General features: G+C 42.2%; 1 protein-coding gene across 1 annotated transcript in view; it reads left to right on the top strand.

The window, feature by feature from the left end:
* IGF2R (insulin like growth factor 2 receptor) overlaps positions 1-13470 on the top strand; it is a 2762372-nt gene that overhangs the window by 1407333 nt on the left and 1341569 nt on the right. The window contains 1 exon segment of the mRNA XM_069606818.1: positions 4454-4597. Within this exon segment, the coding sequence (XP_069462919.1) occupies positions 4454-4597 (144 nt within the window).

Below are 13470 nucleotides of genomic sequence, written 5' to 3'. Positions count from 1 at the left end.
GACGTACACCATGAAAAAGATGGACCCTTTCACAAACGGGGAGGTTCCTCACAAGCAGCGAGGGTACATGATGACCCCTTATATATGGAAAACATACTAGGAAATTCAGCCTGTTGAACTTGGAGTATCAGAGCTCAATAGGGAAAAGTCAAAAGCACAGGTCAACCAAACAATGTTTTTGAGGACAAGAATGAGGTTTATAGTGATAGCCTCGAATGCAAAAGCATTAAAAAAATTATTTTTTTCATTTTTTTTAATGGGGGATCCCCCAACCCCTGTTTTTTTTAACCCTTAAACTCCATTATAATAAAAATAAAACGTTTACCTTTAAAAAATGCATTTATTCGGTGCTTTGTATTCGATTAAATCACTGGATTCCACACTCCTACTGGGCTGAAGCTTAAGCCTTTTGCTCTTACAGTAGAGGCTGCCCTTACCATTCACTATGGGACAGTTGTTGACCCCCTCTTGCAGGCATGCGTTTTATTTTTCTCTTCAAAATTGGAGAATTAACATACAGGCATCAGTTTAACTGTTACATAAAAATTATGGTAGACGGAATAGATAATTTACATTTATCAGATCTGTGCCAATATGAATATATGCAGGTTTAGTCTTTCTGAATACTCCCTAATTGACCAGCATTGGCTGCTTAGGTCTTGAGAAAGGGGATTGCCTTATTATGGAAGTGACAGCACCGAGAACCCTATCACTTGACCTCTCGCAAGGGCTCCCATTTCGAAATGTTATATTGTTTTGTAATCAAGCCCTTAAAGGACCAATCTAGATCAAGGACCACATTTCTCCTTTATAGTGATTTTCATCATGATTTTATTTCTTTATACTGTGGCCATACATTTGTGGATGGAAAGTGCCATACGTTTACACCTAAAGTTATTTAGCTAAGACCCTGTTCATCAAGATTTCGAGGGTCATTCCTCCTCTTCAAAGTAGTACAACTTTGGAGACCCAGTTCAAACTCTCCTCACTTCATGTCATGCTTTTCCTCACATTAGTGTCTGGATTCAGTTACCATCCACAACAGTGTAAACTGTCTTTGGCGGTGAAAAATGTAGCCCTGAGACTCCACCATTGCATATTGTTTGCACTGCTAACTGTATTATTAACCTACTAGTGGGAAAGCCTGTGTACTAATGTGCTTAAAGGAAGACATTTTCAGAATGTAAATATATCATGTGGTGTATTTTAACGTCATGTATGTTAATAGAAAAATACATTGTAGAGGATCTTGTTCCTTTCACATGCAGGAGTAGTAACCTCAAACAAAATCTCTCGGAATCCACTGAAAGTTCAACATAGTATAAACAGCCAATAGTTGGATCTGCTCCTTGTTGTCTTTGATTCCACTTGCAGATTTTGGACCAAATATATAATGTTGAGGGATGTCCGAATAATTCAATTCACGTACAGCATGATTTGAAGTAGACATGACATCATAAAATAAAGTAAATTTGATGTAAAATAAAGTTTAAAACGTACCTGAAGAATATTATTGATATAATACATACCAAGAAATATTACATAAGTACATTTAAACGATTTTTTAATGTTGTTAAATAGTGCTTAATCAAATGAATTTCTATTTTTACAAATAAATATATATTTCCTTAGTGTATGCAACTTGAAGTATGCTGTTAAAGTGGTATCCCTCCCTGTCTTGGGCCTTTTCTGCAGCTAATTATGTTTTCGCTGTTGAAATACACATTTCTTTTTGCCTGAAGAAGTCTTATTGTATGCGTAAAGCACCAATTCCCTCTAGCAGTGATAACCGGTGAAGCGTGCAGGACGACCTCGGACAAACATAAATCTGTCTTTTTATTACGCCTAACTAAAAGAAAATGTGAATCGACTTGGAAACAATGCCCAACCGATGAGAATAAGGCTAACCTAACCTCTGTCTCTCGCCACTATAAAAATGAAGTTTGCATGGCAAAGCGAAACTCCTACAACGATCGCATTGCTAACTCTAACTCGAGTATGAAGGACATTTTCTCCATACTAAAAGGACTTGATTCACCGATTGCCACACCAGACATTTGCATTAAGGATCAGACCTGGTGTGCAGATATCCAATATGCGTTGGCAAATAAAATAAACACCCTCCAAAACAAAATCCAAATAAAAAATGAGTTGCTAAACTTGCCCAATCAGCCCCAGCCACCACCTAGTGCTATCCCTAACGAACATACTAACAAATTCTCCTTTACTAAAACCTCCACCATAGAGGTAGAGAAAATCATCCTCTCCCTTAAATCCTCTAATTGTAAAGGCGATATCTACCCAGCACAGTTAATAAAAGATGCGGCCAGAGAGCTATCACCTTTCATCTCCAAACTTATTAATGCCTCCTTCTCGACAGGCAATATCCCTGCCAACTTGAAACAATCCTGGGTGCTCCCGCTTCTCAAGAAGCAGTCAGTAGACCCTCTTATCCCTACTAATTACCAGCCGATTTCCACAGTACCTTTTCTATTGAAGATATTGGACAAAGTGGCTTACACACAAATTCAAAAATACCTTGAACTGCATAAGCTACTGGGAGCTAGACAATCTGGCTTCCGTCCATTACTTGGAACCGAAACAGCCCTCATTGATTTAAAGACCCAAATAGATGAACTGAGAGATCAAGGAAAGACGGCACTCCTCCTTTTACTTGACCTTTCCACTGCATTTGATCTCATGGACCGCAAGGTCCTCTGTAGACATTTGGATTCTGCTGCTCACTTCTCCAACCAGGCCATCAGATGGATAGAATCCTTTCTAAGTGAGAGATCTATGAGTCTTTTCCCCCTCAGCAGCAGCAGACCATACACCTATCACATGTGGAGTCCCCCCTGGCTCGTCTCTCCCCAACTCTATACAACATATTTACCAAACCTCTTTTCGATGATTTGGACCATCTAGGTATCACCTACACTAACTATGCAGATGATACACAGATTCTCCTCCCACTTTCTGGGTATCATAATAAGGACAGGGAATTGGTGAATAGGGTGTATCTTTTCATTCAGGCATGGATGGCATACCATGGCCTCTGCCTGAATGACGACAAGACATAGTTAATCATTCTGGGCTCACAGGCCAATATCAACAAATTAGGCCCTGATTATTTAGCATTCAGCATTGACGGCAACGTCATTAAGGTCTCGAGGGAAGTAAAAATGCTCGGTTTTTACCATGACTCTACCATGTCATTTCCTTAGCATCAACTACAGCCTATTTCTGTAAATTAATTAGAGCAGGTAAACCCTTTTTATCCAGTGACAGTTGCATGATCCTGGCGAGAGCCTTAATACTCTCACGACTAGACTACTGCAATGCACTCTACAGCGGTGCCAACTAATCCATCACCAAAGGCTCCAAATCTTACAAAATAATGCCCTTAGAGCGGCACTTGGCATAAATAAAAGGGAACATATCTCCGCCTTTACACGCCAGTACAAATGCCTCTTGACTACTAATAAAATCCATCTAAAAATGGTCTCTTTGACCCACAAAGCTCAAAATAATGCAGCTCCTAGTTACTTGATGGACAAAATAAAGAGAAAAATATCTAGTAGACCGACAAGAACTGTCAATTCAAACTGTCTGATAGTACCTAGATTCAAACTCGCCAAAATTGGCAGCATAAGTTTCCCTGTGACAGCTGTAAAACTATGGAATGCCTTGCCACACAACTTGAGAGCTGACCAACCGGTCTTACACTTCAGAAGGAATTTCATCAAACACATCAACTCCAATAACTTGTAGTCACCCTGCTCAGACACCCCTGTAACCTTAGCCTATAGGGATTGTATATATGTATTTTTTAGAAGTCTATCAACTAATGTATATAACTTGAACACAGCATGCTAACCTTGCATCTGTATATTAACTGCCAGTAATCACCTGCCTACATTTTCACTAATGTAAGTACGCATACTATACATTTCTGTAATACTGTAAATTTGATGTACCTCTGTAAATTACATGTATCACTGTAAATTCTATAACATTGTAATTTCTAGATTCCTGTAACATTGTAAGCCTTGCATATTCTTATCTGCTGCGCCCGGTTACCTTTGGGTCTGGCGCGCATTATAAATCAATAAACAAGCAAACATTATGTAGAATATATGATGATGAAATTTGGATGCATAGTAGTATTGTTTCTGATTCATGGGAGTGTTTACTGTTGTTCGTGGTCCTCTGTTCCCTATGTTCAAGTGTTTGAGATGGCTTTCGTGGCAGAATTACAGTAATATAAGCCACCTTCCAAAAATAAATATTGATTTGGCAGAATAGGGATCACCTTCCCAGTGTATTTAGAGACCTGTGCCTACAATTATCTCAGGAGCACATATGTTGCATGGTTTTAAATTGTAATCTTATAGCAAATGCTTTTTTATATAGATGCAATAATGTATTTGTTCAAATCCCTTGTTTTTTTCAGACTCTGATGGTAACGAATATGACTTGAGTGGCTTGAGCAAAGACAGTGAACCCTGGGTTGCTTTAGACATATCTGCAAATGGGAAAAGCAGAACATTTTATCTAAATGTGTGCAAACCTCTACCTTCAGTGCAAGGATGTCCTGGTAAGATCTTAATGTTCCTGTTTTGTGTTAACTATATGTATTGCAATGCTAAAACACCTCTGAACAATTTACAGGTTATACTGACATTTGTGAAGACCAGAGAAACAAGCCTACGGCATATCAAGTGTTTTGTTTTTGAGAAAATGTATAATGAGAACTCCTGTAAAACGGCTAGCTTGATTCCCTGCTAATGTAAAATGTGTAGTGTGCTAAAAATGTGGGAGTAATCGCTGCATGCACAAAATTGCACTCTTTTAAAATGTGATGAGGACCCAGAGATGCAAAGGACCTGGATCAGGCGACTGGCACCCCGACTCTTGTTCCCTACATGTGTGTGCGCTCCATTTGTTATTAATAACTGTGGCAATATAAACATTACTCTAAAACCTTCATTTTCCTACAATCCTTCGTTATTCCTGCTTTTTGCCCTCGTCGCCTTTCCTCATTCCATCTGTTGCCTTGATCAAGTCGACTCAAAGTTCACCCATTGGTTCATCTGTGTCTGTTTCCTCAACATTTGGTCAACGCATCTCCTTAATATATATTTTGCTGCATCTGCATCCCTCCTTGCCATGCAGACAGAGATTATAGTGCTGCTTTTCTGGCTGCTCCTGTTTGAATTATCTGAAATCAATGACTGAAGTGTTTCTGCCTTTTGAATCATACATTTGACCCATTACACTTGGGTTAGTCTTTTGTCCAAAAGCTGCACTTCTATTCCGTGGCAGACTGTGTTGCTTTCGTATTAATGACAGTATGACTATTCAGTTACGCTGAACTCTTACTCTGAAGCCTTTGGCATTACTGGCATGCTTTTAAAATGCAAGTGGCATCATAGTTGCCTTGATTGGAAGATTAAGTTTTAGTTTTAACTTATCTGTTTGCTCCCCTTGACACTTTTCCCTCTTTCTCACCAAATCCCTAATCATATCGGGTGAGCCATGACCAGGCAACCATGCTAACCATATAAAGGTACCCCTAAAAAATGCCCCCCCCGTTCTAATATTAAAAAGCACCTGACCACTGGTCCATAATCCTGTCTGTTTCCTCTGATGCAGACACCACAAAGGAGGCAGGATGCTTTTTTGTATTTAAAGGAGTTCCCATTATTAGTTTTGGGTTTCATTTGTTGATTTTCTTTGTGTAGGTCTGCATTTGAAGCCCTCCCATAGGCTATCCCAGAAGCCACATCTTTTTTATATTTTATTTTCAGGGTTATCCTAACCAGGCAGGCTGATGATATGGAGGCCTGGCGGTCTTTGGTGTGCTTTGAGACAGTGTCGCCTTGGGGCAGTCCCCCACTAATGGGGCATATTAAGGGGCAAAGGGTGCATTTTATGGGAAATGGAGACCAAGTCCTGCCCATTTGTATACCTCTGAAAGAAATAGACTTCAGGTTTCATCTTTTGTATTGAAGCTTAAAGGTTGGATCTCAATGTTCAGGTTTCAACCTTTCCCTCTTTCCCTCCAGTCTAGGGTTGAGGGGAGTTGTTTATCTTTGCATAACTGTCTAATTGTGCAATTTTACGGTCATCCATATTAAATCCTTTCACTGGGAAGTTGGTACAACTAATGGTTGATGCTCCTCATCCCCAGCCTTTCTCGCCTGCCTGTACAGTTATCAAATTCCTTCCTCCCCTGAAGAAGCTGGATGACAGTTGCCAGCCCAGGATTTAGAATACCAGAGGCCTTTCTCAAGTCAGGGCAGTCGGCCCTACTACGCTTTCCTGTCTCCTTTGTGAGAATCGGTGCAAGAACCCCTGTAAAGCAGGGTCTACATTTCCACATTGGCCAATATTAAGAAAGATTGTCTTTCTGCTGCTTTGCTCCCATAAACTTCTATGGGACACCCTTTTGTTTTGCTTTGTTTGGAATCCTGACATTTCAGAGGCAAGCAGAGCTATCAGTACTGAGAGACTGTCCGCTTGTTGATTTCCTGTATTGTTACAGTTGTACACATCACCCTGAAGTGAAGTGGGTTTAGCATACTTTGTATCCTTCTAACGTTGCCTGTAATGACTTCTTGGTTACTTTTAAAATGTGCCTAGGATAAGCTGGTAGCAGCTGTGATATATTTCTACAGTGTTTTAGACTGTTTACTTGGGCACTTTTTCCTTTACCACAACCATTTACTGAAGATGGCTAGCACCCTAAAATGGCTGTGCCACAAATTTTCTTTAGTCATTTGGCCATATTGTTTTTGGCATTCGTCCTGCCTTATATGGAGTGCCCTTCCCCATGGAAAGCTACTGCATTCACGGGCTAAGGGGTGTTTTATGTGTGAGCCTGTATGGTGGGCACAGGGACTGTGTGGTTCAAGTACACGTTCAGGTGCCTGAATGTCTGTTGCTGTGCAGATGTTGTGGTTAGTGGCTATTCATAATTAGATAGCCACTGCCGGTTTGAATGGTGGTGATCCTTACCATTGGTAGGTTTGGGCGAGCTCGCAGCTCAAATGTTGGATAAAAGGAGGGCTCCTGCAGCAATTCGACAGATTGTTGCAGCCAACTCCTTTACGTAAAAGAGGAGCCAGTTGACCTGAAGATGACCAGCACCAACTCCAATGCTGTCCCAGTAAAGCCCTGCTCCTCTCTCTGATCTCAAAAAGAGCCTCATCAGTGCTTTGACATCTGAATCAGTGGTAACAACCAGTCTCTAGCCCTGCTCGAGGACCTGTTTGTTTTGAACCTTCGGAAGTGTCTGGACCTACCAGGGAACTGACCAGCTCTCTCCTGGGCTACCTCACTGCAGCCGTTGCAGTTCAGAGTGCATCTGAGGATCTTTGAATAGTGTTACAAGGCAACCTGCTCCTGCATTTTCAGCCTTCTTGCTTCCAACAGAAGCTGTGCTGGTCCTGCTCCTTTGTACAACCCTGGAAGATCACTTGTCGCCACATGTCCATGGTGACTCCCATTGGAACTCATCTTTATCGCTCCTAGGTGGTGTCCTGAGGTGGTCTGCTCTGCAGAAGTTTTAATCTTTTTTTTGTTTGGGTGTTCTGCTGGAAGGTGCCTTCAACATATTATTAAGCACCATGACCGATTAAACTAAATCCCATGTGCGAAAGTTACCTCTGCACCTTTGACCCCTAGGCCTTCCTCAACGAGACCAACCACAGAAGAATCTCCCCACTGGATTCCGAAACCTCAGCATTGGTCTCTGGAGAAATTAGAGCTAAGGGGGTAAGATAACATACCTGTTTTCCCCCTTTTCTCCATAGGGATTCATTGGTGTAAAGGCTTGCCCCTCAACTACTCTTTCCTGACTTTGGTCAGTAGAGGCCTGGTCAGTGATTTTCTTCCTAGGTCAATTCTACTGACTGGGATTGAGGCGATATACTTAGCTGGACACAACTTACCTTTTTGACTTTGTGATCATTACCACTGGCATCTTCCTATCTCTTAATCAACCTGCCTGTAAAGTATAACTTTGGGACTGGTGACTTGAGGGCACAAGGCACCAAACTAGCTTAGGGTTGGACTCATTACGTGTTAGAATAACCATAGAATAGTTCCCCTAAGTGTCTTTACTTCATTTCATGCATAGAAGTACTTACCTGTGGTGAACTGGTTATTGAAGTGTATATGCTTTCTTTCTTCTCCTAAGGATACATGTATGTAGTTAGAGTAAGTGTGTGACAATATTTGACTAGAGGTTTTACTTGCTTGCTGTGCATTTTAAAGGCCTAATAAATTGTATATTTTTGTACTTACCTGTTTAACTGGAAATAATGCTGTTCTGTGGGGCCTCTCAGGACTCTCGCAGCCCTCCCGAGACAGAGTCTTGCCGCTCCGCTACCTTAACTTGATTGGGTTTTGCTAACATTTCAGCACCTCCCTGTTCACCATAATGGGCTGATCTCCCCAAATGTACCCATAGGGTTGATTTTGGAAATCCATCTAAGTCACGAGTAAAGTTGACCCACCGTTTACATACAAGACACCCATTAAAGCTGGCACAACAGCTCTGGCTTACTCTTTGCCATTGGAGCCATGCAAATGATTAATCAGCATGCAAACACGATGTTTGCCTGAGCTAAAGGGTTAGTTAGCACAGGATTTCTGAATTTCTCTGATGAGGGGTCCAAAGAGACCAACCTGTGGTTCAGTAGAGGTCTTCCGCTAACTTGGACTAAACTGTCACTGGTACCCAGAATGAGCCGTAAGACTACACTCAAGTGAAAGAGGTTCACACTTGGTAAACTACGAACAAAATGTATTTATATTCTATATTTAAAAAACCTTGTGCATAGAAAACCAGTATCTGCTGTATCTACAAATCTTAAGTAGATAAAAACAGTAATGGGCCCAGAAAGGGGGAACCCCCAAGCACACTTTAAACTACAGTAACACAGTTTTAATTGTCAACACAAATTTGTACACAGTTGTAGTTTAAAGTCGGAAGACAATGTTGGTTGGATTGCACAACGCTGTTTTGGAAATTAACATCAAAGGCTTAAAAGTAAAGCTAGTGCCTTAAATGTTCAACTCTAACCCCTTGATTTAATGCTCAGTCTTCAAAGGTAAGTAATGTTTTAAATTACTTTATGCTAAACTGGATTTTCAGAATTGGCTGTGGACAGATTGAGAGCTCACTTTATTCTGGTGAACAGGAAGAGACATTAATATCTAGCCAAAGACTCTCAAGGTATTGTGATTAAGCAGTAAGGCTTAGACTTGTGTGTTTGTGGGGGTGATTAAGGTTTAGTCAAGCACACACGGATTACTCCTTAATAATAGATGTTAGGCAGAATGTATAAAAAATAGTTATACTTAGGCCTCCATCAAACTCTTATAAATCGAAAATCATAGTTGAAGATCCACGCAAAAATCAGGATTTCTGTCCTGTCCTCATTAAAACAGAATTGGTGTTTGGCCATCCAGGCTTGAATAGTGTTGTAGATTCTGTTGATATTGCTGTAGTCTTGCTCATAGTTTTGGGAAAGGGATGAGGATTTGAGTATTATCGGTATGATTGGTGTATAAGATACCCAGACAGTTGAGATGATTAAAGAGTGGTTTTGTATATATGTTGTATAATGTCAGGGAGACACAGGAGCCTTGTGAGACCCCACAGGGAACTTGAGTTGGGTTGGCAGCTGGCTGGGCTTCCAGCCAAGACGCAGGCAGTTCTGTCTGTGAGGAATGAGGCAAACCACTTGGTGGCTTTAAGTGAACAGTTGGCGGCCTTGTTAAGGTGAAGGCAGTGTGTTTGGTGGTTGGCCAGATTAAACGCTGATGATGGGTTTAGGAGTACGAGGAGGGCTGGGTTGCCCGAGTCGTGTATGTCGTTCAATTTGTTTTTAAGGTCTTGGAGGGCTGATTCACTGCCATGACCTGGACAGAAACCTGATTGTCGAGGGCTGAGGGTGTTGTAATGTTCAAGGAAGTGTGAGGGGTCAGAAATGTGTGGCGGGCCACGTTGGAAAGTTTTCTCAACAAATGCAATTTTATTATATTTAAAGGGGTGGTCGGTCAAAAAACCGAAAACAAAAAATCGGATTACAAAAATCTCGAATCCAAAATCTCGGAAAAAAAAAAATCTCGAATTATTTATTTATTTATATGTATTTGTGGGTTCAGGTAAGTATAAAAAAAGGGTAAAATAAAAAAAATAAAAAAAAGGGGGGGTTGGGGGGGAACCCCCCCATTTCGAAATAAAAACGTATTAAAAAAAAAATTCGAGATTTTTTTTTTCGAGATTTTGTAATTCGGTTTTTTCACTATAAACCATTTAAAGGTTGGATGAACGCCTCTCTATCCTTACCCTGAGAAGGATTTCCCTGCTTAAAATAAACTAAAAGTAACACTCTAAAAAAGGATTTCTGTCCCTACCACTTATGCACATAACAAATGAATAAGGAAGTGCCTGTCAGTTCAAAATAACACACAATTGAATTCACAGTCTAACCACAGTCTCTCTTCACAACCTGGACGAATTCCCGTTCCCCAGGTTTAAATGTGATGCTGTGCCACAGTTCAAAAAGGAAATCCTGGGTTTCAACAAAAGTTGCAACACCATTTTATGCTGCTTCCACTGGTCAATGGAAAGTTCTAAAACCAAGTACAAGGCTTCTCTTCCTCATTGAACAAGTTCTCAGTTCATAAATAGCACAAAATAAATTCCCAAGAAATACAGTTCCTCTGCAACAGCTTTTACTCAGCTTTTCTTTAGCACCACAAACAACATACATTGTCTCTCGCACAACCACTGTGTAGCACCTCTTCAACTTCTACCTGGTTTACTCCCATGCCAGGCCTACTTCTCCAAAGGTTTGTCATCCGAGTATACTCCCCTGCCTGAACAATGGTTCACTCCAACCGTGCTTTTGTGGTTTAAATCAACTGACAAGAGGTTTATAAAACTTCACAGTATTTAACAAATGGTAGCTTCAGCAATTGCAACAGCTTTTCAGAGGAAACCAGATCCACATTGGTGCTCTGTTATTCTATGACAAATTATGCTACTCTACCTCTGGATATACCTTACCTAGAAAGGCAGCCTTTTTGCCACTCTTGTTTCCCCAACACACCAGTGACCAATAACTGCCAAGGATAGGGTTTCTTTCTGCTTTTCCCTTTTTTGGCAAAGTTAGTTTCTACCAAATGTTGGACAAAATATGGGTAATATATTTCCCAGCCTGTAGAGCTTTCATTAGCCCCCTTCTGCTGTTGGCAATCTTGACTCCATTGTGCTTACATACGTTTCAGACTCTTTTGGCTTGGGCAATTTTTGTAGGTTTTAGCTTTTAAAATGCCCCCTTGGTTTGCTGGGTTTTCCACAGACTTGCACCTTAAACATTACATTAATTCGCATTGATTACAACCTGTTGCTTTTCACTAGTTAGATGTTCAAAATCGCCATGGGAATCACTTTCTCTTCTACATGAATGCCGCGTACTCTGCTGCTCAATAGTTCGTTTTTCAAAATTGGGTTCTGAGCTTCTGTCACTTTTACATAAGTGGTGCTCACTCGCTGAATGCCTGTCTGCGTTGCGGGAGAGTGGAATGGAGCACTACGGGGTCACCACAAACTTGTGAACTCATTGGCTAGGACATGCGCCTCCATTCCTTTCACCGCTTGCAGGACTGCTTTGGTGGCTTCTCGGCAGGCTGCTTCCATCAGTCTGCCTTCTCCCACGCCACCGGTATTTGGAGCTTCTCTTGCTCCGGTGATATTCTAATGCTTGTCAGCCACCAAAAATCTCCCCTGATGCCCTTGTTGCATGCCAGCCACCTGAGACAGCCTCTCGGAAGGGAAAGCTTCCCTTGCCTTTGCTTCCCGCTGCGCAGCCTCTGCAACACGGGTCTCCAATGGGCAAGCTCCTTTGCTGCATGTTTCCCGCTGCACAACCTCTGCCCTTGCAACTCCTAGAGGCATAGACCCTCTCAGGACCGGGAGCCGCAATCTACCATACAGGGGTCCCGGCGTCCCATCTCTCCTCCAGCTTCAGTACGGGCTGTCTGCCTGTGCCACGCTATTGTTCCTAATGCTACTGTTTCTCTCTTGCTCGCTCATGGCCCCTCAGGTGTGGGTCATTAGGATTAATGAGACTAGTCCTGCAATCTTGCACCTCTTCCTCATCCCAGTACCTAGGGAATTATGGGACTTGAAGTTCTTAATGACAGTTTTCTTCATTTTGGTTATTTTACAATAAGCCATTAGAGGAGTGGGGCTTCAGGGAAAGTTAAACAAGGGGGTTTCCCATTCCTCCTGGCCTGCTCTCTCTAACCCAAAAGACCCCCCCCCCCCTCGACCCCCCAGTGATCCTTCCGTAGAACACCACCCCCAGGGTCGGGATTAGAAGTCATCCTGGCAACGTGATGGTTTCAGACCATTGATGAGATTGGAGATTTCAGATTGTCAATACACAATATGTACAACAGCTTCAGTAATTTAACTTTCCTTGGCTCGCTCCACGTAGGATTACTCTAGGCGCAGTTGTCAGACCACAAGGTCCACCCACTACAGGTCACGCAACCGATAACCCTTGGCACTTTGTTATATCTACTTGTTCACACTGGACATCCTAGCTAACACATGCTCTTTTGAACCTGTGTCAGTTGACAACTTTGTGGGGTGCTTTCCTTGTCACCACCTTGCTTTCAGACTTCACACTTCACAACAGTGCTTATCATTTGCTTTTCACTTTGTTTCCTAAGCCCTTGTTACTGGTTTCATTCAGTTCATACTTTTACATAGTCCATTAGTGCCTTTTTACTTGCTTTCTCTGTGTTCGAAAATGCACCTTATTTCATTTCACTCGTACTGTGCTTTCCTGTGCTTTGCATAACTTTTCCTTAATGCAATGTTCAATAACGTATAAAACACTTAGCAACTTGTTCGGTATTCACAAAACTTTGCTTTGCTCTCTCGACCCTCTTATGAAGAGTTTCCATCTGATCAGTATCTCTGTGTGCCAAGCATAGTCCTTGGAGCAACCTGGCATGACTATTCCCTTTCCGTCACTCACCGGTCTTCGGCAGCTCCCCGTGTGCTTTCCGCTTTCTCCTCTGCAGCTTTTCTCGCTCCCTGTTCACTCACTGGGAGCTCCTTCCTGCTGCTTTGGTTTGCTCCTTGGAGTCTTCAGTGTTCCTCCAGCTCCAGCAGGGAACACACAGTATTCACCTCTGCAGGGCTCCCGACTTTCTCACAGCCCACTCTGGCTGCAGCGGGTCTCGTGCTCTCCTGTGGCACCCAGTGACCCTTCCACTGGTGCCTCCCAGCCTGCTCCGTACCGGGTTGCCTCGTTCTTTTCCCCAGGGCTTCTTCCGCCTGAAGCAGCTCGCTCGCCCCAGGCAGGTCTGCCTATGCCATTTGCTGGCCTCTCCTTATATACACCTGTAGCCTTTCAACTGGCTGAATGTGTAAGT

Source organism: Ambystoma mexicanum, chromosome 4p (genome assembly GCF_040938575.1).
Source record: "Ambystoma mexicanum isolate Mex_15411 chromosome 4p, UKY_AmexF1_1, whole genome shotgun sequence".
NCBI classification, from domain to species: Eukaryota; Metazoa; Chordata; class Amphibia; order Caudata; family Ambystomatidae; genus Ambystoma; species Ambystoma mexicanum.
This window is presented reverse-complemented; position numbering and strand designations above follow the sequence as displayed.